The following is an 18,376-nucleotide window of genomic DNA, read 5'->3' on the forward strand; positions in this document are numbered from 1 at the left end:
TATCCCCTGCATCGGCAGGCGGACTCTCAACCACTGCGCCACCAGGGAGGCCCGCTTTTAACCTTCTTGCCACCCTCTTATAAGGACCCTTGTGATTATGTTGGGCCTACCCAGTTAACCTAGAATAACCTCCCCATCTCAAAATCCTTAGCTTAACTAAAGTCCCCTTCCCATGTAAGGTAACATTTCACAGGATTAGGTTATGGACATCTTTGGTGGGGCGACATGATTCTGCCTCATGTAGATGTTATCAGGAAGCAGGGAGAAACGACCGATATGGTTGGAATGACTGTGTGTGTGTGTGGGCAGGCTTGGTCTCTAGGCTTAAAAATCACACTGAGGCTTTTGGGTTTTCACCCTGCTCAAGTAAAACCTATGTAGCTTTGCAGTTTTGCCTTCCAGTCGTGCTGTCCGGCCCAGCCGCTTGCTGGAATGGGGCAGGGCCGCTGATAGCAGCTCCTTTGCTCTGTGCAGAGTAAGGGCCAGATGTTCCCCCAGCCCTGCCAGGCTTCTCTGCTTCACACAGCCTGTTCACAGCCCCTCCTCCGTGAGCCCAGTGCCCCACCCCTCTGGCTCACTCAGGGGTCCTTCCAACTCCACTCTTCCCCTGGGGCAGCCTCTCCACCTTCTCCACTTTGGAAAACCACCACCACCATCCCCAACACCCAAGAAAGGCTTAAAGGGCCCCGTGATGCTGGTAACATCAGTTTTATTCGGTGGCAACTACAGCCTGGCTGGGGGCAGGGCCAGCCCTCACAGGTTGTTGAGCTCCAGCAGGGTCTGGTCGAGGGTCTGGTGGATCTCCACGTTCTCCTCCTTGGCACTGGCCAAGGTCTCTGTGAGGGGAAGCAACCCGTGAGGTTGTGGGGGGAGAAACATGGGGAGGCATGGACAGGGGATGTGACAAATAGACACGGAGTGGGTTGGAGGCACAGGAAGACTCAAACATTCAGGGATCTGAGGACCCTGTGGGTGGGACAAATGGATGGACTGAACAAGGCAGACAGGGGTGCCTCACTCAAGGCTTTGGGGCCATGGAGGTGGGATGGGAAGGCCTGAGTCATAAACTAATTTACCCTCCTTCTTTAAAAGGTTGAAGAGAGTTGGAAGCAGGAGGAAAGACAAAGACTGAGCCAGGAAAGGGAGTGTCAGACAGACAGACAGACAGATTTGAGGCAGAAAACAGACCTGCAGCGAAAGCCCCATGGTGCTGCCATCCAGTGTGTTTCCAAACTTCATCCCAGACCATTCACAACCTTCTCGCCCCTCCCCTGCACCTCACCATTCCACTTCCCTTCCAGTCATTCTTTTAGATCCTGGAATCACAGCTTGAACGCTCCAAGGGCAGTGACATGCCTGGGTCTGTAGAAGGGCGTGTGTCTCAGAGGCACCAGAGGGCCCGTGGTTGACTGACGTGGTCATACGTGCCCACAGCAGCAGTGAGAGTCATGCAGAGGGGTTCCGGTGTGGGCCACAGTGTTTTGTGGGTGAGATCAGTAGGGGAGGGGGGGTCACAAGATCAGGGGTGCCCGTAGGAGCCAGGGTCTCAGCAGTGAACCAGTGCTCTGTGGGGGTGATGGAAGTGCTCTCTGGAGGGCAGGAAAACAGCGTGGAGACCAAGTTGAGTTTATTAAGCAGCAGAGAGCGGGAGAGGCTGGCGGGTAGAGGGGGGAGTGGATGGATATAGAAGGATGAAGCAAATGCCAGGGTGGGCAGCAGCTGTGACGGGGGCTCTCCTAGGCTGCGTCCAGCCTGGCTGTGCAATGTTGGCAATTTCTGCTCCTCCTGTTTGCCCCCCTCCCCGTACAGAGAATGGAAAGGAGAAGAGAGAAGGGGCCGCAGGCCACACTGGTGAGAGGCTCAGAGGGAGGTGATGTCGTTGAGTGCGTTGTCCAGCTCCTCACTGATGGCCTTGTACTTCATCTTCTGTGCATAGACTTCATCTGGGGGGGTCCAGGGGAGGGGGGCCAGGTGGGAGTGTGGGGAGAGGGAATGGAGGGAAAGAGGAACGGAAGGAGAGAGGGTAATGGAAAGAGAACAAGAATCAGAGAGAGGTGGATGAAGATGGAGTGAGAGAGACAGGCCAGAGAACAGGCTGGACAGCTGTCAGGGCCCCCTCCTCCCCTCTCTGTACCCCTATGTCTTTTGCTCTTCTTTGTACCCCAAACTGGTGCTTCGCCCCAGGAGCTCCTGCCTCCCCCAGGGGCCTGGGGGCACAGTGCTTTGCATAAGCAGGAGTGCTTGCTTCAAGGGGAGGGCGCTCAAGCCAGAAAGTTCTAAAGTCCTAAAGTTGGAGAGAAAACTGAGGCTTGCCTGAGAAGGCTGGAAGCAAGAGAAGAGGGAGTTATGAAAGTGAAGTAAAAAGGAAAGAGTTTTAGGCACAACGTTGTCGGTAACAGTGAGAAGTAGCTACAGACTAGCAAATGCCTGGATGTTTGTTTTCACCAAATCTAGCTTCAAAAAGTATTTTCCATTAATGTTATCATGAAAACCTAGATATTAAACCAAATAGCTCTCTATTTAATGAAGAAGGTGCTGCACTTGGAAACAGAATTGTCTAGATCAGTGCTACTCAGAGTGTGGTGTGAGGGCCAGCAGCATCTGCATTACCAGGGAGCTCGTTAGACACAGATTCGGCCCAAAGTCAGCAGTCGCTTCAGAGTAGGACCCAGGAATCTGTGTTTTAAAAACTCTGAGGGGATTTTCATGCTCGCTCAATTTCGAGAAGCACTGGATTTGATGGGGCTACATCTACTTGGATGGGAGGCACAGACCGCCAGAGTCTGTGGAGTCCTAGGTGGTCCAACCCTAATTTACCACTGGCATGTATCATGGGATGGGAAGATAAGTCATGGGAAGTATGGACCTATTTTAAAAGGTTCAGGGGTACAGAGGAATATCCCTTTTACCTTCCAGGTCATCAATGGTTTTCTCCAACTTTGCCACCGACCTTTCGGCAAACTCTGCTCGGGTCTCAGCCTGGACATAAAGGCAAGATGGGGAAAATGACAAGAGCTTAGGCCCTCCCAGACACTATCAACTTTCTCTTCCATCCCTGTCCCCAAATTCCCTGCCACAGGAGGTCTCTGGCGGGTACTGGGGGGCTTGAGGGGGATTTGGACTGGAAGGACTCTCACCTCCTTTAGCTTCTCCTCCAGCAGTTTGATCTCCTCTTCATATTTATCTTCTTTGGTGGAATACTTTTAGGGACAGACACATGCCATCAGTTCATCGCCTCCACAAGTCCTTCATTTCTCCACGGAGCCCCACAGGCTGCTCCTGATTTTGTCTCCATCCAACATCCGGCCCTGCCCTGCCTGGGCCCATCGCCTCCCTCCCCTGAAGGACCCCATCCTCACTGCCCCTCTACCCCCCTCTACCTTGTCCGCTTGGGCTTCCAGGGATTTCAGGTTGTTGGTAACAATTTTCAGCTCCTCCTCTAGGTCCCCACATTTACTGCAGGGGGTGTGTGGCAGGGTGGCGTGTGAGGGCACAGTGGGGGAGACAGCGGAGATGGCACAGTGGGGGAAGGGTGGAGGAGAGAAGAGAAGAGCAAAGTTGTGAGAGTGACAGCAGGCAGAGTTTAGGAGCCCCAGGCCCTTCCCGACCCGCAGCAGGTGAGAGAGAGCAGCCTGAGATGGAGGGGAAGGTGAGCCTAGAGAAGGTGCCATTGCCCAGAAAGGTCCAGAGAGGTGACTACCTCCTCCTCTGAGGCCGTCAGGGACTTGAGGGCCTGGTCCATGGTTCGCAGTTCCTCCTCCAGCTGCCTGGCTCGGCTGGGGGCAGCAGGTAGGGGTCAGAGGCAGGACCTGTCCCTGTGGTCCCACGCCTGGGAAACTGCCTCCCCACTGTGCAGAGTGCCCCAGAGCCATGGGCTCAAGCCGAGTTTCACTTGCCGCCCTGCGGTGTCCTTACCTCTCAGCCACCTCAGCTCTCTCTTCTGAGCGCTCCAGCTCTCCTTCCAGGATCACTAGCTTCCTGGCCACCTGTGGGGATGGGGAAGAGAGGAGGAGGAGATCCATGGTGAATGACTGGGGGTGTCTGGGACTTGGGAGTGAGAAGGAGGTGGGGCAGGGCTGTCACCTCCTCATATTTGCGGTCTGAATCCTCAGCGATGTGCTTGGCCTCCTTCAGCTGCATCTCCTGCAGCTCCATCTTTTCCTCATCCTTCATAGCTCGGTTTTCGATGACCTTCATTCCTCTGAGAGGCAGGGGAGGGGGAGGGGTCGGGTTAGGACCAGCAGAGACAGGCTCCCAGCCCCCTCCCCGGCCCACCCTCTGAGGACCCCCCGGCCCACCTCTCACTCTCATCAGCTGCCTTCTCAGCCTCCTCCAGCTTTTGCAGGGCTGTAGCCAGGCGCTCCTGCGCCCGGTCCAACTCCTCCTCTACCAGCTGAATGCGGCGGTTCAGGGAGGCCACATCTGCCTCGGCCTGTGAGTCAAAGGTCAGAGGTCAGAAAGCCTTTGTCTGCCTTGAGGATCAGAGAGGTTTCAGAGGACGGTTAAGATTCTTGTCAGAAGGAACCTAGGTTTCCTGACCTCCAGAATTTCAACCTATTTTTTTCCCCCAAACCAACCATCTTCTGTGCAGACTCTGTGCTCCAGCCCAAAACATGCCCTCCTGGACAAGCTCCACTCCTCTCCTAGAAGGGACTCTCCTAGCACGGTGCATAATCTCCAATGGTTATCTGCACACAAATCCCTACATCCCTCCTGAGAGCCCTCCAACTGCTGGGACCAGGTCTGAGGCAGCCCTGACTCCTCCTCAGCAGAGCCTGGTCCAGGCAAGGGGTGGGGAAGAATCAGGCCAACCAGACTGCAGTGCTGCTAAAAGCCGCCAATCACAGAATCAAGCCCTGTGATGTCACTCGCTGCCAGGCAGACTCCTAGCGGGAGGCTCCGGAGGCAAGCCAGGCCTATTTAGGACACCCTAGGCTGTACCGAGGGTACTCCCTGCCAATGCCCGAGGCAAGTGAGGTGCGAGGGCAGTGTGAGTGGCAGATCAGCCACTGATCCTGCAGTACAGAGGCAAAATCATGTTGGTTTTGGAGAACGTGCACAGAAACAGACGATACCTTGAGAAAGAGAGGACAGAGCAAGAAGGGCCCCAGTAAAGGAAAATGAGAGTAGTGCAACTTGGTGTTAAGAGCGTCAGCTCTGAGTGACACTGTTGTCTTTGAGCTACTTGTGTGACCTTGGGTAACTTACTTAGTCTCTCTAAGCCTCAGTTTCCTCCTTTTTAAATTGGAGTTGACAATAGCAGTTCCTACTTTGTAGGCTGTTCTGAGATAATGCAGTGCTTCTAATACTGGATTAATAACAGGATCATCTGGGAGGTGTATAAAAAAATACCAGGTTCTCTAGCTCCATGCTGGAGCCACTGAACTGAGATCTCCAGCACAGGGGCTTAGAAATCTTTCTATCTTTTTTTTTTTTTTAAGCTTCCAAGGGATTCTGATGATAAGCAATCTTGGGAAATAGTAAAATAATATGCAAAAAGCACTTGAATATGTGCCTGCAGAGTCCACACCCCATAAACGTTAGGTTATCCCTTGTCTCTCCCTCAAGGACAAAACACAGAAACCGCGAGATTTAGGATTGGAAAGGAGAAAGGACCAGTGTAGGGGAAGAAGAGAGTGAGAGGGAAGAGATGGGTGGCAGCACTGGGGGTAGAGGGAGTAGAAAGCAGGTCCTGAGTGATAGTGTAGGGCAGGGGAAACAACACCATATATAGAAAGTAGTTGCAGCTTATCCTCCAGGTGCTGAAGTCCACCTAGAGTGACAAGAGCCCATCCTGGGCACAGGGCCATGTGACTCAGTGTGGAAGGATTCTGGGACAGCACTGGGGTTGGGAAGAATGACTCTGGGGGACACTGGAAGTCTATTCTAGAGAGAGATGAGACTCTGTAAAAGGGAAACTCTTCATGGTAGTGGGGTGACAAACGACTCTGGAGAATCTGGGAAGTCCTGGGGCCCGCATCACGGGAATGACTTTTGCCATTTTCTGCTTCTCAAGTTCTTCCCAGTTACGGATGCTGCCCTCTAACCGCAGGACAGGCCGTGCCGTCCCCACTGCACAAATGAGAAGCAAGAGAGAAAGGAGAAACTGAGGCACGTGTAAGTTAAGTGCTGTGTTCAAGGTCACACAATAAGTTTGGGCACCGTTTCCTATCTTCTACTGGTGCTGCCGCCCAGCTTCCCCAGCTCTGTCCCGGTCTTCCCCTCCTCCCTCCAGCCCCCACCTAGCTCCTTGGGTTTCCAGTCCTTACTCCAGCTGCACTGGGCCTCAGTTATTTATAGAGTGTCAGATGCCCAGGGTCGTCTTCACTAGCAGCTGCAGGTCAGTTCCCTCCCAAGTGCCAGGGCTGGTGAAGAACCAAAACCCAAGGCTGGAGGTCAGAGAAACCAACCTTGGGGCTAAGGGGGGATGGGGAACAAGGATAATGGTCAATACGAACAGTAATGTCATCTCTGATCTCGGATGTTCAGACTGTGCTTATGCAAATCCCCCCAACCACCCAACCGCAGGCTCATCTTAAACCTAAGCCTGGGTGGAAGGCAAACGGGGAGCATGAGGCAGAGAAAGTACCATGTCCAGAGTCTGATGGCCGTTCTCCTACCTCGTGGGAGGGGTTGGGAATGGCAGGAGGTGGAGAAGTCTGGTTAGGGGGTGGGGGGTGGGCAGAGAAATCTCCGAGTGAGCGGAACTTGCCAAGGTGGCTGCCGTGGCGTTTGTGGCTCTGTCCCTCTGCCCCGTGGCCTGGTATGGTCTCGAGGCCGAGAGCTTAATGAGGGTACGTGAGGGACCGACAGAACCTGAGCTGGCGCCCCAGTGCATAGCAGGGCTTCTGGAGCCAGAAGTCAAGGCCAGGGAATTTCTAATGCCCCCCCGGGGGTGTAGCTCAAGTCAGGGCCCCTCTTTGAACTCCTCTCCCCTCCCCCTGCCCAACGGCGCCTACAGCCACAACCCGCACCCCGAAAAGGTAGCTGCAGGCTCCTCTCCATGTTCAGCTGGGGGATTAGTTGAGATGGATGGTAAATTCTTGTACCACCCACCCCCACAGTGACTCATTGCTTGGTCACTGTACACGCAAAGAGCTGGAACCAAACGGAATTACAATGCTGTGTCCTCTGGGGGAAGTGGGAAGTGGTTTTGATTTACCCACTGTCTTGGATTATTTGTGCCAGCTTTTGCCCTAGCCTGGGTTCCTGCGAGGAAACGGTTTCTGTCCTGGTGCTGAAGGTCTCCTCCATACCCATATCTGGGACCCCTCCCAGTGCACTAACTCTCCCACCATCCCCCAGGTCCACACTCACATCGGTGGCTTTCTTCTCAGCCTGCTCCAGTTTCTCCTGGGCATCCTTCACTGATTCGGAATACTTTTCCACCTCGTCCTCCGTCCCTTTCAGCTTCTTCTGGAGGGCCTGCTGCTCCTCCTCCAGCTGGGAGAGAAAAGCCTCAGTCAGCCAGGCCCAGGCCCAGGCAGGAGGCAAGGGTGCGTGTGAGGGGGTACTAAGAGATATGTAGAGGCTGTCAGGGAGGAAGAGGGATAGCAGAAGAGGGACAGTGCAGCCAGGGGTGTGGTAGGGACCTGGCGGGAGGGGAGAGAGAGCTTCCAACCCCAAGGAGCAAGGGCCATCATGGCTCTGCAAGGGCAGGAGTGGAAAGGGAGGCACCGGGGCTACCTAGGCTATGGTGAGATGAAGCGTGGCTCTGGCTAGGGCCCTGGGGGTTACCGTGAAGGCCCAGCAGCCCTCACACTGGACAGTAGAGAGCCTTGGACAGCAGGCCAGAGGCTGGGGTCGCCGGGCAGGGCCTACCCCACCCGCATCGTGAGGTGGCGGCGGGGGATGCGCCGGGGGTTGCGCCGGGCCTGGGGCCCCCACCTGCTTGCAGCGGTCCTCAGCTTGCTTCTTGTCAGCCTCAGCCTGCTCAGCGCGGTCGATGGCATTCTCCTTGTCCAGCTTTAGCATCTGCATCTTCTTCTTGATGGCGTCCATGGTTGCGGTGGGAAACCGGCCGGCCGGCGGGCTGTGTGGTGGACTGGGCTGACTGGGCTGGCGGCGCGAAGTGGTCGCACGGGTGGCGGGTGAGGAGGACCAACCGGGACTGGGATGTCCCAGCCGCGCGGGCGCCTAAAAGGCGGGGAGGGACCGGGCGGAGCCGGGGGCCAGGACCCTCCCCCACCGCAGCCCAAACCTTGTAGGGGCAGAAGCGCTGCAGGGTCGGGGGGTGCGGCCACCCCCTGCGCCCACCCCCTCGGGACCGCCCCCTCGGAGCTCCGCCTCTCCCCCCTCCTTTCCCCCCCCAACCCCCCCCTCCCACGGCCGTCTGAAGGGAAAGTAGATGGAGAGTCTGTCGAAAGAAAACACCGTAGCGTTGCAGAGGGGAGGGGACCCTGGGGCTGGGGGCTCCGCGCTTCTTCTGAGTGACAGCCCGGCCCAGTGGCAGCTGCGGCTGGGGGCCCTGGGGCTATTTCGGGGTTTGAGCTCACGGCAGCTGCCCGGGCGCAAGGACCGGAGTGTCCCCCCCCTCAGCTGCAGCAGCCGCTGCACTTAATTTAGAAGTTTCCTGTAAATCCCCTCGGATTAAATGTCTCTTGGAAGGCGGGGCTCCTCCGCCTTTCGAGTGCCTCAGTTTACCCTGAGTCCCAGACTCTGGGTTTCCGTTACCGACGTGGCAGTGATAGCGGAGAGTCTCTCCAGGGACTTGGGGAAACTGAGTCAGGAGGGGAGCCCAGAGCCCCTGTCGCGGTGCGGGGCGAGGCCCGGCTGGCTGCCCCCGAGGGCGGGCCTGACCTCTCTTCTCCCTTCCAGCCCCTGCCTCTGGAGCCAGGGCCCCTCCTCCATGGTCCCCGGGCCTCAGAACCCAGCTCCGTGCCCCGCCTGCCCCACCCCCACGTGCCCCGCATATTTTCCACGCGGCTAGAAGCCGGGCATGACGCGGCGCGCTCCCCTCCCCCGTCTCCATCCCCTCCCGGGACGCGTCCCTCTGCGTCCCTTCCTTGCCCCACTCCGGGCTCCACCGGCCCCACCGCCCCTACCGCCCCTCCACTCACCCCCACCCACCCCCGCTCTCGCCTAACCTCCCCGTGCGCCCTCCCTTCTCCTCCCCTTCTCCCGGCGGACTCTCCTCTCTTCCCTTGTGAGCCAGCTTTACGCTGAAATTTCTTTTCTGCCCTTTTTTGGGATGTTTCCCGTGGGGAGGCGGGGCCGGGCTGGGGCGAGGAAGGCAGGGGCGAGGGTAAGAGTTACTGAGCTGCTGGGCGTCAGGAGCTGGGGGTGCGGTGTCTCCTCGGACCGAGGCCACCAGAAAGAGCTCCGGGAGCCGGGGCCTAGGGTCGGGAAATCAGAGGCACGGGTGCCAGGCTGTTTTCGTTTTTCTCGGGGTGGGGTGGGGGGAGAGGAAGTGGAGAGCTGCCTTGGAAGTGGGGAAAGGGGAGACCAGGCGGAGGAAGCCTTGCTCCCCAGGGGCAGAGGGACCGGAGGCCTGGCTTTTGCTGGCGGGGCGGGAACCGTGGGAACCATGGGTCCCGGGCCCGGGCGAGATGGGGGCGGGGAGGGAGGGGGCTGTGAAATGTATTTAGATCTGCTTAGGCGACTGCTGCTACACATGGAACAAAACTGATCTCGCGGTGTTCACTCCGTCTCCTTGTTTCCCCAAACTCTTGAGAGTCGCTTCCATCCACCCTGTAGCCAGTGCCACACCCCTGGCGGGTAATCAAGAGCTCCCCTGTCCCTCACTTCCCACATCCACTTAATCCTGTAGGTTCTACTTCCTACAAATGAGGTTCCTCCTCAGAAGTCTCTGGGGTTGCCTTGGGCAACTCCTTATATTACCTCCTGCCTGGGTCTGTTGTGGTCTTCCTCCTGGTTCCCCAGCTCTCCTCGACATTGTTACACAAAAGTCTTTTTTTAAAGTGGGTGCAAGTAGGACCCTAAAATCCTCCCAAACCCCTCCCTTTGCCCGCCCTCTTTTGATGGGAAAAATCCACATCCCTTAATATGGTATATAAGGCCCTTTGTTTTGGCTCCTGCCCACTTCTCTAGCTCTACCTCCTTTCATTTCCAACCTCACCCCCAGTACACAGACTTGTACTTCTGTGCAGCATTCATACTGAGCTAAGTGCAGGAACTGGAAATCACCATACTTTTCTTGAAGCTTCCACCTTTTATGCATTCTGTTCTCTCTCCCTAAAATGCTCTTCCCTTGGCTGATTCCTGGTGGCTGTAAAGACCAAGTGGCAGCTTTTCTGAGAAGACTTCCCTAGCCACTTGTCCCGACCACCCTTTCCACCTAATAGGTGCATGTTTTTGGTGAAGGCTCCTGACTGACATTCTCATAGTCCCTGTTATAACTGTCCTTGTACCTGTTTGCCTCCTTCACCGATCTCCAGAACAGGGACTGTCTTTTTCAATTCTGAATCCCCAGTGTAGCATAGCATCAGGCATAGAGTTGGCACTTGGTAAACATTTGGTGGGTGAATTTTTTGTGCACCAGGTTCAGAATTCACAAAGATACTATGTGGATCTAGGGAAACTCATGGTCTAGTGGGCCAATTCTCAAACTTCTTCATCTTAGAACCCCCATACACTCTTAAAAATTGAGAGTGGCGTTTGAAGATTCAGAAAGCTTTTGTTGGAGTGGGTCATATCTATCAATACTTAACCATATTAAAATGGAAACTAAGGAAAAATTTCAGTATTTATTAATTCATTAAAAGTAACAGAAACAGGGCTTCCCTGGTGGCACAGTGGTTTAGAGTCCGCCTGCCGATGCAGGGGACGCGGGTTCGAGCCCCGGTCTGGGAAGATCCCACATGCCGCGGAGTGGCTGGGCCCGTGAGCCACGGCCGCTGAGCCTGCGCGTCCGGAGCCTGTGCTCCACAACAGGAGAGGCCGCGATAGTGAGAGGCCCGCGCACCGCGATGAGGAGTGGCCCCCACTTGCCGCAACTAGAGAAAGCCCTCGCACAGAAATGAGGAGCCAACACAGCCATAAATAAATAAATAAATAAAAATTAAAAAAAAAAGTAACAGAAACAAACCCATTACACATTACCATGTTAACATACTTTTAATGAAAAACAACTATATTCACCTCCCCAAATTAGTGAGAGCATGGCAGTTATTTTACATTTTTGCATATCTCTTTAATATCTGGCTTAATAGAGGACAACTGGATTCTCAAAATCTACTTGAGCTTTCTATCTGTTGCTATGTATTGGTTGTTTAAAGTACTGTATAGGAAGAGAATCTAGTCTCACACAGATACATAGTTGGAAAAGAGAATAGTATATAGCTGACCCTTGAACAAGACAGGGGTCTGTGAAGTTGAAAATCCATAACTTAACCCTCTGTATGCTCGGTTCCTCCGTATTCATGATTCTGCAACCCTGGATTCAACCAACCGCAGATCACGTAGTACTGTAATAAACTAGTCCACATATACGTGGACTAGTGCTGTTCAAACCCATGTTGTTCGAGGGTCATTGGTATTTGTAGCCTTTTTGGGTGATTCTGGATATTCTTCTTTGATGCTACATCAACACTTGACAGATGGTATGCTCTTAAGGGTTAGTTGCAATGAGGAACCTGAAACCATATCAATAACCTTTTTGTACAATGTTTCATTGTAACCAATTAGTCTGTATTGCACTTTGGTTGGATCTTTTACCCAGGGATAATTTTGTAACATCAAGCATTGGTCATTTGGAAAATGATTCACTGAACTATGCAGATGTTTCCAATGTCAATACATTTCATTATATATTATTAAAAAAATCATGATGGTTTCAACAGAAAAGTTTAAGTGTGGGGAAGCTGTAAAGCTCATGGCAGAAACAAGTTTTCTAAAATTCTGGTTTTCACTTGAAAGCTTGAATTGTATCATTGGCAACAAGTACCGTCAGGTTTTTCCCTGAAGTGACACACTCTGGTTTTTTGTTTTGTTTTTTTGTTTTTCAAGAAAAGATCTGCCAGATACTCAAGTCTGATAACCATGGTTTGTCTGTCAGTCATTCCTGCAGGTAAATGTGGTGCTCCATGAAAAAAGCAGCTAGTTCAGCTCACAACTCAAAGAATTGTCTAGGTGCTTTCCTTGAGACACCACCACACTTCGGTGTGCAGCAGAGGTGCTCTATGCATACTTCCCAGTTCATCACACAGAATATTGAAAAGAATTGTTACTAAAGGACTAAGATTTAATAAAATTAATATTTTTTTACTGCCTCATCAAGGACATTCTTAAGTAAGAAGCCAGCACTTATTTTTTAAATTGCTAGTGCATGGTGGTGAAGACTACAATGACTGTTTGTAGTACAGTTTGGGCTACTGCCTTGACGTGTACTAAGGCAGTTTATCCACCAATGTTCTTGCACCGTCAGTGCAAATGTTGACACTGTGAAAAAGGAAAATAATGTCTTAGTATTATTATGAAAATAATCTTGACCTTATGGACCCCTGAAAGGGTCTTGGGAACCTCTAGGGGCCGGAGGGCCAACCACATTTTAAGAACTGCTGGTCTAATGGTTATTGAAGTCTATCCCCAGAAGGCTCCCTGAGGCATCACTAGTGAGAGGTACGTGATTGGTCACAGTTCCTGAGGATATGGCAGGGAAGTGGTAGCAGGAGTCAGCAGCTGTCCTGGGCTCATAGCTGGAGGAGTTCAAACAGTCTGGACTACCACTTGTTGGGGAAGTTGTAAAAGGGACTTGATCTCTAAGGTCAACGATGCTAGGACATTGGATCCGGGGTTAGGGAGCCACAGCAGTACATATGGCAGTTGCCAGTCTGCGTCAGAGAGGTGATAATACATCTCTGTTTTCCAGTGCTTAGCATGGGCATGGCTTAGTAAATATTGAATGAATTAATCACAGGCAACAGGCATGATGGTAGGAAGTTGGCACCTCCCCTAATGGGCAGCCCTGGGGAGGACAAACTCATTCTGTCTACTTTAAACTTACTCTAATGGGATAGGAGAAGATGTCATGGCTTCAACGAGGCGACAGGAGGTGACAAGAGTAGCAGCAGATGGGTGGTAATTGTGTTCTACTTGAAGGGAGAAGCAAGGAAATAACAAACTGGGCAGCAGCGCTGGTTAAAGAATCATGCATGAAAATAGCGGCAGATCTGAGAGGACTGCCAGGTGGTCCATGCAGTGTGGGCAGCGTGGGCAGCGTGGGCAGATGTGGAAGGAAGTGGAAGCACACAGCACCCACCTCCCTGACCGCTTCCCTCCACTCAACCTACAGGTTAGCAGGGCAGCTGGAACAGGGCTGCCAGCACCCGCCTGGCCACTAGGGGAGCTCTGGTCTCTGATTATGCGGCCTCACACTTGGGTCCGGCTTTTTCAGTTACTTTTCTTCTAGTGCTATTCTAGGCCCGTGCAGCAGCAAGGCCTGGGAGGGCCCGGAAGGGCCCAACCCAGTCAACAGTTGAGCCTACCTGAGGCAGCCTCAGGTTGGATTTTTTGCTTAACTGCCTCAACCAAATATGTGGCCACAGTTCTCTTAGGCCCAGACACTTGTATCCATAGGCTTACTGTTTTCAGCAAAGCTGCTTTTTGCAAATTCGGATTTGGCTAGGGACTGGACTTGTTCACAAACTCTGAGCAGTGATGAAGCACAGCGTCCTTGCAGCCACAAAGAGCAGCGGCAGCTGCTGTCCCAGCAACAGAAGAATGACACTTGGTGAGGCGCAGGCGCTGGCCAGCGAGCTAGGGGACAAAAGGAGTGCGACTCCTCGGGGACAGCTTCCCGACGAGGATGACTTCAGGGATCTGGGTGCAAGTAGGAGGCAGGGGCCTTGTCTGCCCCCACTCCATTTCTGAGCCAGCTCAAGTGGGTACAGAACTGAATCCCACTCTCTCTGCCCTGCCCTGGGGGAACCTCCTCATGAAGCCAGGCAGAGGCTGCAGGCAGAATCACCTTTATTGGAGCATGACCTGTTGGGGGCTTGCACCCTCACGGCCCCCACAGGTAGCTGGGGGTGGGGCTCGCCAGTATCAAAAAGGAGGAGAAGAGCGGAGGCTGTGGGGACTGGCTGGAAGCTGCTGGCGGGGTGCAGCGGGCTGGGGCCCTGGCAGGTTCAGACTGAGGTACAGCAGCGTTAATAATACTCTCGGAGCGTTAATACTCTGGGGAGGGGCAGGCACTTAGGGGGCCCTAGGGCATGAAGGCACTTGGATCCGGGAAGGGACAGGGGATGTGCAGTGGGACTGGGCAGGGCCAGGCCCGGGGTTTGGCAGGCACTTCGGGCAGTACTGGGGTGGCAGGCTGGGCCCGACAGCCCAGAAGGCTTTGGTGGTGGCAGGCACAGTCTCTGGGCTGGGTCTGCGTCGAACAGAAGCGGCTGCCCTAGTGCTCATCTCGAAGCTCTGAAGGCAGGAACTTGTACTGCTGTTGCCGGATCTGTGCCAGCTTCTTCCGTGCCTCTTCCAGCTCTCGTTCCTTCCGAAGCATCTCTTCCTGGGCGGCAATGATCTGAGGGATGGAGTTCAGGGACTCAGGTCAGTGCGTTTGTGCGTTAGGGTTTCGGGTAGTTGAGACCGGCACGGGCACTGGGACCGCCCTGCTGACAGCGTCCCTCACAGCGTCTGGGACAGAGCTTACCTGGGCAATGCCCCCGACCATCTTCTCCTTCACCACCACTGTCTCGTTCTCCTGCTCTTCAAAGGCTGCAGCCTTCTGTGCCGCCTTCACCAGGTTATCAGAGGCTCGTTTCACTGCGTTGCCGGCAGCCTGGGTAGAGAGAAGGCAGCATGAGTTGAGAACTCAGGTAGGGTCCCAGCTGAGAGAGTCCCTCAACTCCCTCACAGAAAGCATGCCTTGGGGGTGACAGTTTAAAGCAGCACAGCTCAGGGTACAATGGGATGGGTCAGGGTTCCTCACCTGAAGCCGTTTCATTGCCTCAGAGTCCTGGTCTGCCTTGACCTTGCAGGCCACGAGGAGCTGGGCTGTGGAGGCAGCGACCTGCTTGGCTGATGAGATGAGCTTCTCCTGGCTGGCGTGGCCTTGGACAGCTGCATTGGCTGCCTCACACAGATTGTTGGTGGCTGCAGCCACCATCCGGGCCTGAAACAGGGAGATTAGATTACAATATGCCTCTTGCCCTGGTCCATGCCCTCTCCAGCCTTCTCAAGTCTCTGAAGCTCAGAGGGATGTAGGGGGCGTTATACACTCACGGCAGAAATGAGGCCCTGGGACCACTGCCCATCATCCAGTGCATTGGCTGGAATGGCGCCCACCTGTGGAGGAAGGCGGGAGCCTGCTTAGACCTGTGCTCTCCGCAGGTCCTAAGAGCCTCCCGGCTACGATGCAGGCAGGTGTGGACGGCAAAGCTGCTGCTGTCCCCTTTCTGCTGGCTATCCGAGTCCTTACCTTCCCTTGGGCCACCAGTTCCCTCTGGGCAGCTGATGCAGCCTTCACCAGAGCACTGGTGGCTGCTGCAATGGACTTGGCAGCTTCTAGTATCTGTTCCTCGAAGTTCAAGGACTCGTCCGCCTCCTGCAAAGAACAGACGAAGGTTGCCGAGAGAGATGGCAAGTAAGAGGGGCTGAAGGTGCAGATGTTCTGAGGGTAGGGAAGAGGGAGGGAGCAGGACTGACCTTGGGTTTGGCCCGGGGCTTCAGCTGCTCCAGCTTTTTGGCTGCAGCCTCAATGGCAGCCGCAGCTCCCAGGAGCTCATTCTCAGCAATGACTGTGGGGTCCTCTGGGTCCACCCATTCTGTTCCTGGTGGGACGACGTGGGAAAGGAAGAGGTTAAGGCAGAGCAGGGAGGTCAGGAGCACTGGGCAGCACGGTTACTAGCACCGGGGCCTTGGCATCTGTGAGGACTATGGGCAGAGGCCAGCTCCGAGCAGACTACCGGAAGCAGAGGTCTCCCCGGGACAAGGGTCTCCCTTCCCTCCCTGCCCCTGGTCGACCCTCACCCTTCATGGCCTCAGCAGCCTGGATGAGCTCAGTGACTGAACCAGCCACACGCTTTGAGTGCCCCGTCAACTGCTGCTTCAGTTCTGGGCTGGGCTTCTGCAGGGTCTGGGGAAGACGGGGGCAGGGAACAGGGAACATCAGATCTTAGCGTCTACCTTGACCTTTGAAAAAGGGCAGATCAAAACCCTCCCCACCCCGCCCCCATTCCTAGACCGCTCCACACCACAGCCTCAAACGCCACACAGCCTATGCAGGTGGACTCCAGGCATCACACGGCACACATGGTGAAGACAGGGGGGCTGGGCTGTGTGTCACTCACCGGCTGACAAGGAACAAGGAGAATGATGAAATGAGAAGAAAGAGATGACGAGGTAGAGAAGGAGAAGGTCAGGTGGGAAGAGAGGAGAAAACAAAAAGAGGGAAGAGGTGAGTGGGAGAACCCAAGATGCTAAGACTGATGGGGCCCCAGTGGAAAGGAGACTTGGAAATAAGAACAGATTTGGGGAAGAGATGGTGGGGTTGAGGGGGAGATTTGAACAAAAAATTAGAGAGTGGGGTCTGAGGCCTGTGGGAAGAGCACTGTGTGTTCAGGGAGGCCGGTGTGAGGAGCAGACAACCCCCGCCTTACCAGCAGCACGTGGTCCAGCAGTTCCAGGTAGCCATTGGCACATTCCCGGCCATAGTGCAGGGCTCGAAGCCGCACATCAGGGGCCACTTCTGGGTGGTAGGCTGCTTCCTATACCACCGGGTAATATGTTAGCTTTAGGATCCTTTGGGAGCTCCCAGTCCCCCAAGTCCCTACAGTTTCTCCCTACCATGTTCTGCCCTAAAGATGCCTCACTGCCTCAAACTCCTGCCTCACCACGAGGATGTCTACCTTGCAAGCCCGAAGCATATCTGCGATTGCACGGCGACTTAGATTGGCTGTGGCAATGACATCCTCCTGGCGACAGGAGTTCCCAGCGGCAACAGCCTTGGCTGTTGCCATGGTGATACCCTTGGTCATGCGGATGAAATCTTCTGGGGTAGAGGTCTTGGCAGGTGGCTCTGGGGAACAGAAGACCTGTTGGGGGTAGAACAAGAAGAAAAATTCCACAGTGAGTGAGGCTGTAAGATAGCACAGCAGTCATGTGATTGGTTTATTCATCCATGTGTTCACTCAACAAGCATTCACTGAATATTTATCATAGGTCAAGTGCTTGGAGACTTTCACACATTCACAGCTAATATAATAGAAGGCAGCTGGTCGTCATTTCTGACTGAAGTGATCAGGGAGAATTTATTTGTTTGAAATTAAAGAAGTACCTCTGAGCTGGGTTTTCATTCGTAAACTAAAGAGAAGCCTTGACAGGGTGAGTGGTGAAGGTGGGCAAGGAGCTGGGTCTTAAGAAATATAGATAACAGGAGGGCATTTTAGGTAAGTGGTAGAGCATGAATAACCAGGACGTCAAGTGGAAGAGTATCAAGGAATGTTCTAGAATACGCTGATGAAGGAGAAAAGATTGTTGGGGTCTTGAATATCAGAATAAGGAAGTTAGAATTTCATACAATATGTAAAAGTCATAAAATTTTTTTTTTTTGCGGTACGCGGGCCTCTCACTGTTGTGGCCTCTCCTGCTGTGGAGCACAGGCTCCAGATGCACAGGCCCAGCGGCCATGGCTCATGGGCCCAGCCGCTCCACGGCATATGGGATCTTCCCGGAGCGGGGCACGAACCCGTGTCCCCTGCATCGGCAGGCGGACTCTCAACCACTGTGCCACCAGGGAAGCCCCATAAAAATATTTTGATGTATGTGTTCATCCAACAAATTACTAAAGATCAGCTAGGTGGCAGATTCTGTGTGAGGTGCTAGGAATGCAATGGGGGATAAGGTAGACAAGGCCCTTGTTCTCGTGGAGCTTACATTCTGGTTTTGGAAACAGATTATACATAGGTAAACAAGCAGAGAAACTAGACTGTGAAGGAAAAAAAGAGGGTGCTGTGATGAGAAAGAAAAAGGAAGTCCTTTTTCATAAAGGTGGTCAGGGAAGGCCTCAGGAGGAGGGGATGTTTAAGCTGAAGCCTAAAAGAGTAGAAGGAACCAGATGTTCAAAAAGCTGGAAGAGAGCAAGAGCAAGGGCCTGCAGTGGGCAGAGCTGAGAATGCAGTGGGCCTGGGGCCTGGAAGGGGAGGAGAGCAGGGGCCCTGGGAACTGGGAGGCGATGGTAAGGAGAGTGGATTTTACCACAGATGCCAGGGCAGTCACTAAAGGGTTGTAAGCACTGAAGTGACATAACCTGATGTATATTTTTAAAAGATTATTCTGGGAATTCCCTGGCGGTCCAGTGGTTAGGACTTGGCGCTTTCACTGCCATGGCCCTAGGTTCAATCCCTGGTCGAGGAACTAAGATTCCACAAGCTGCACGGCACGGCCTTAAAAAAAAAAAAGATTATTCTGGCTACCG

At 53.9% G+C, this 18,376-nt stretch overlaps 2 protein-coding genes across 6 annotated transcripts in view; both read right to left on the minus strand.

Moving 5' to 3' along the window:
- Positions 1-692: 692 nt before the first annotated feature.
- On the minus strand, positions 693-8,130 carry TPM2 (tropomyosin 2). 4 transcript variants are annotated; one of them, XM_060100792.1, is made up of 9 exons: positions 7,888-8,129; positions 7,318-7,443; positions 4,299-4,432; positions 4,084-4,201; positions 3,916-3,986; positions 3,381-3,456; positions 3,138-3,200; positions 2,910-2,979; positions 693-836 (listed from the first exon to the last, which is right to left on the minus strand). In XM_060100792.1, the coding sequence occupies exons 1-9, from the start codon at positions 7,999-8,001 to the stop codon at positions 754-756; spliced, it is 855 nt and encodes a 284-aa protein (XP_059956775.1). In that variant the 5' UTR covers positions 8,002-8,129; the 3' UTR covers positions 693-753. The 4 variants fall into 4 exon arrangements, with proteins under 4 accessions (XP_059956775.1, XP_059956773.1, XP_059956776.1 ...); XM_060100790.1 differs by lacking the exon at positions 3,381-3,456 and adding an exon at positions 3,701-3,776 and having other exon boundaries at positions 7,888-8,128; XM_060100793.1 differs by lacking the exon at positions 693-836 and adding an exon at positions 1,611-1,943 and having other exon boundaries at positions 7,888-8,130.
- A 5,782-nt stretch (positions 8,131-13,912) lies between these two features.
- TLN1 (talin 1) overlaps positions 13,913-18,376 on the minus strand; it is a 32,002-nt gene continuing 27,538 nt past the window's right edge. For both annotated transcript variants that reach the window (XM_060100795.1, XM_060100794.1), the window contains exons 49-57: positions 16,809-16,994; positions 16,560-16,667; positions 15,931-16,036; positions 15,607-15,731; positions 15,380-15,505; positions 15,184-15,246; positions 14,891-15,073; positions 14,612-14,740; positions 13,913-14,482 (exon numbers count right to left, since the gene is read on the minus strand). In XM_060100795.1, the coding sequence (XP_059956778.1) occupies positions 14,357-14,482; positions 14,612-14,740; positions 14,891-15,073; positions 15,184-15,246; positions 15,380-15,505; positions 15,607-15,731; positions 15,931-16,036; positions 16,560-16,667; positions 16,809-16,994 (1,152 nt within the window). In that variant the 3' untranslated portion in view covers positions 13,913-14,356. The remainder of the gene's footprint in view (positions 14,483-14,611; positions 14,741-14,890; positions 15,074-15,183; positions 15,247-15,379; positions 15,506-15,606; positions 15,732-15,930; positions 16,037-16,559; positions 16,668-16,808; positions 16,995-18,376) is intronic.

Source organism: Mesoplodon densirostris, chromosome 6 (assembly GCF_025265405.1).
Source record: "Mesoplodon densirostris isolate mMesDen1 chromosome 6, mMesDen1 primary haplotype, whole genome shotgun sequence".
In the NCBI taxonomy this organism is placed as follows: domain Eukaryota; kingdom Metazoa; phylum Chordata; class Mammalia; order Artiodactyla; family Ziphiidae; genus Mesoplodon; species Mesoplodon densirostris.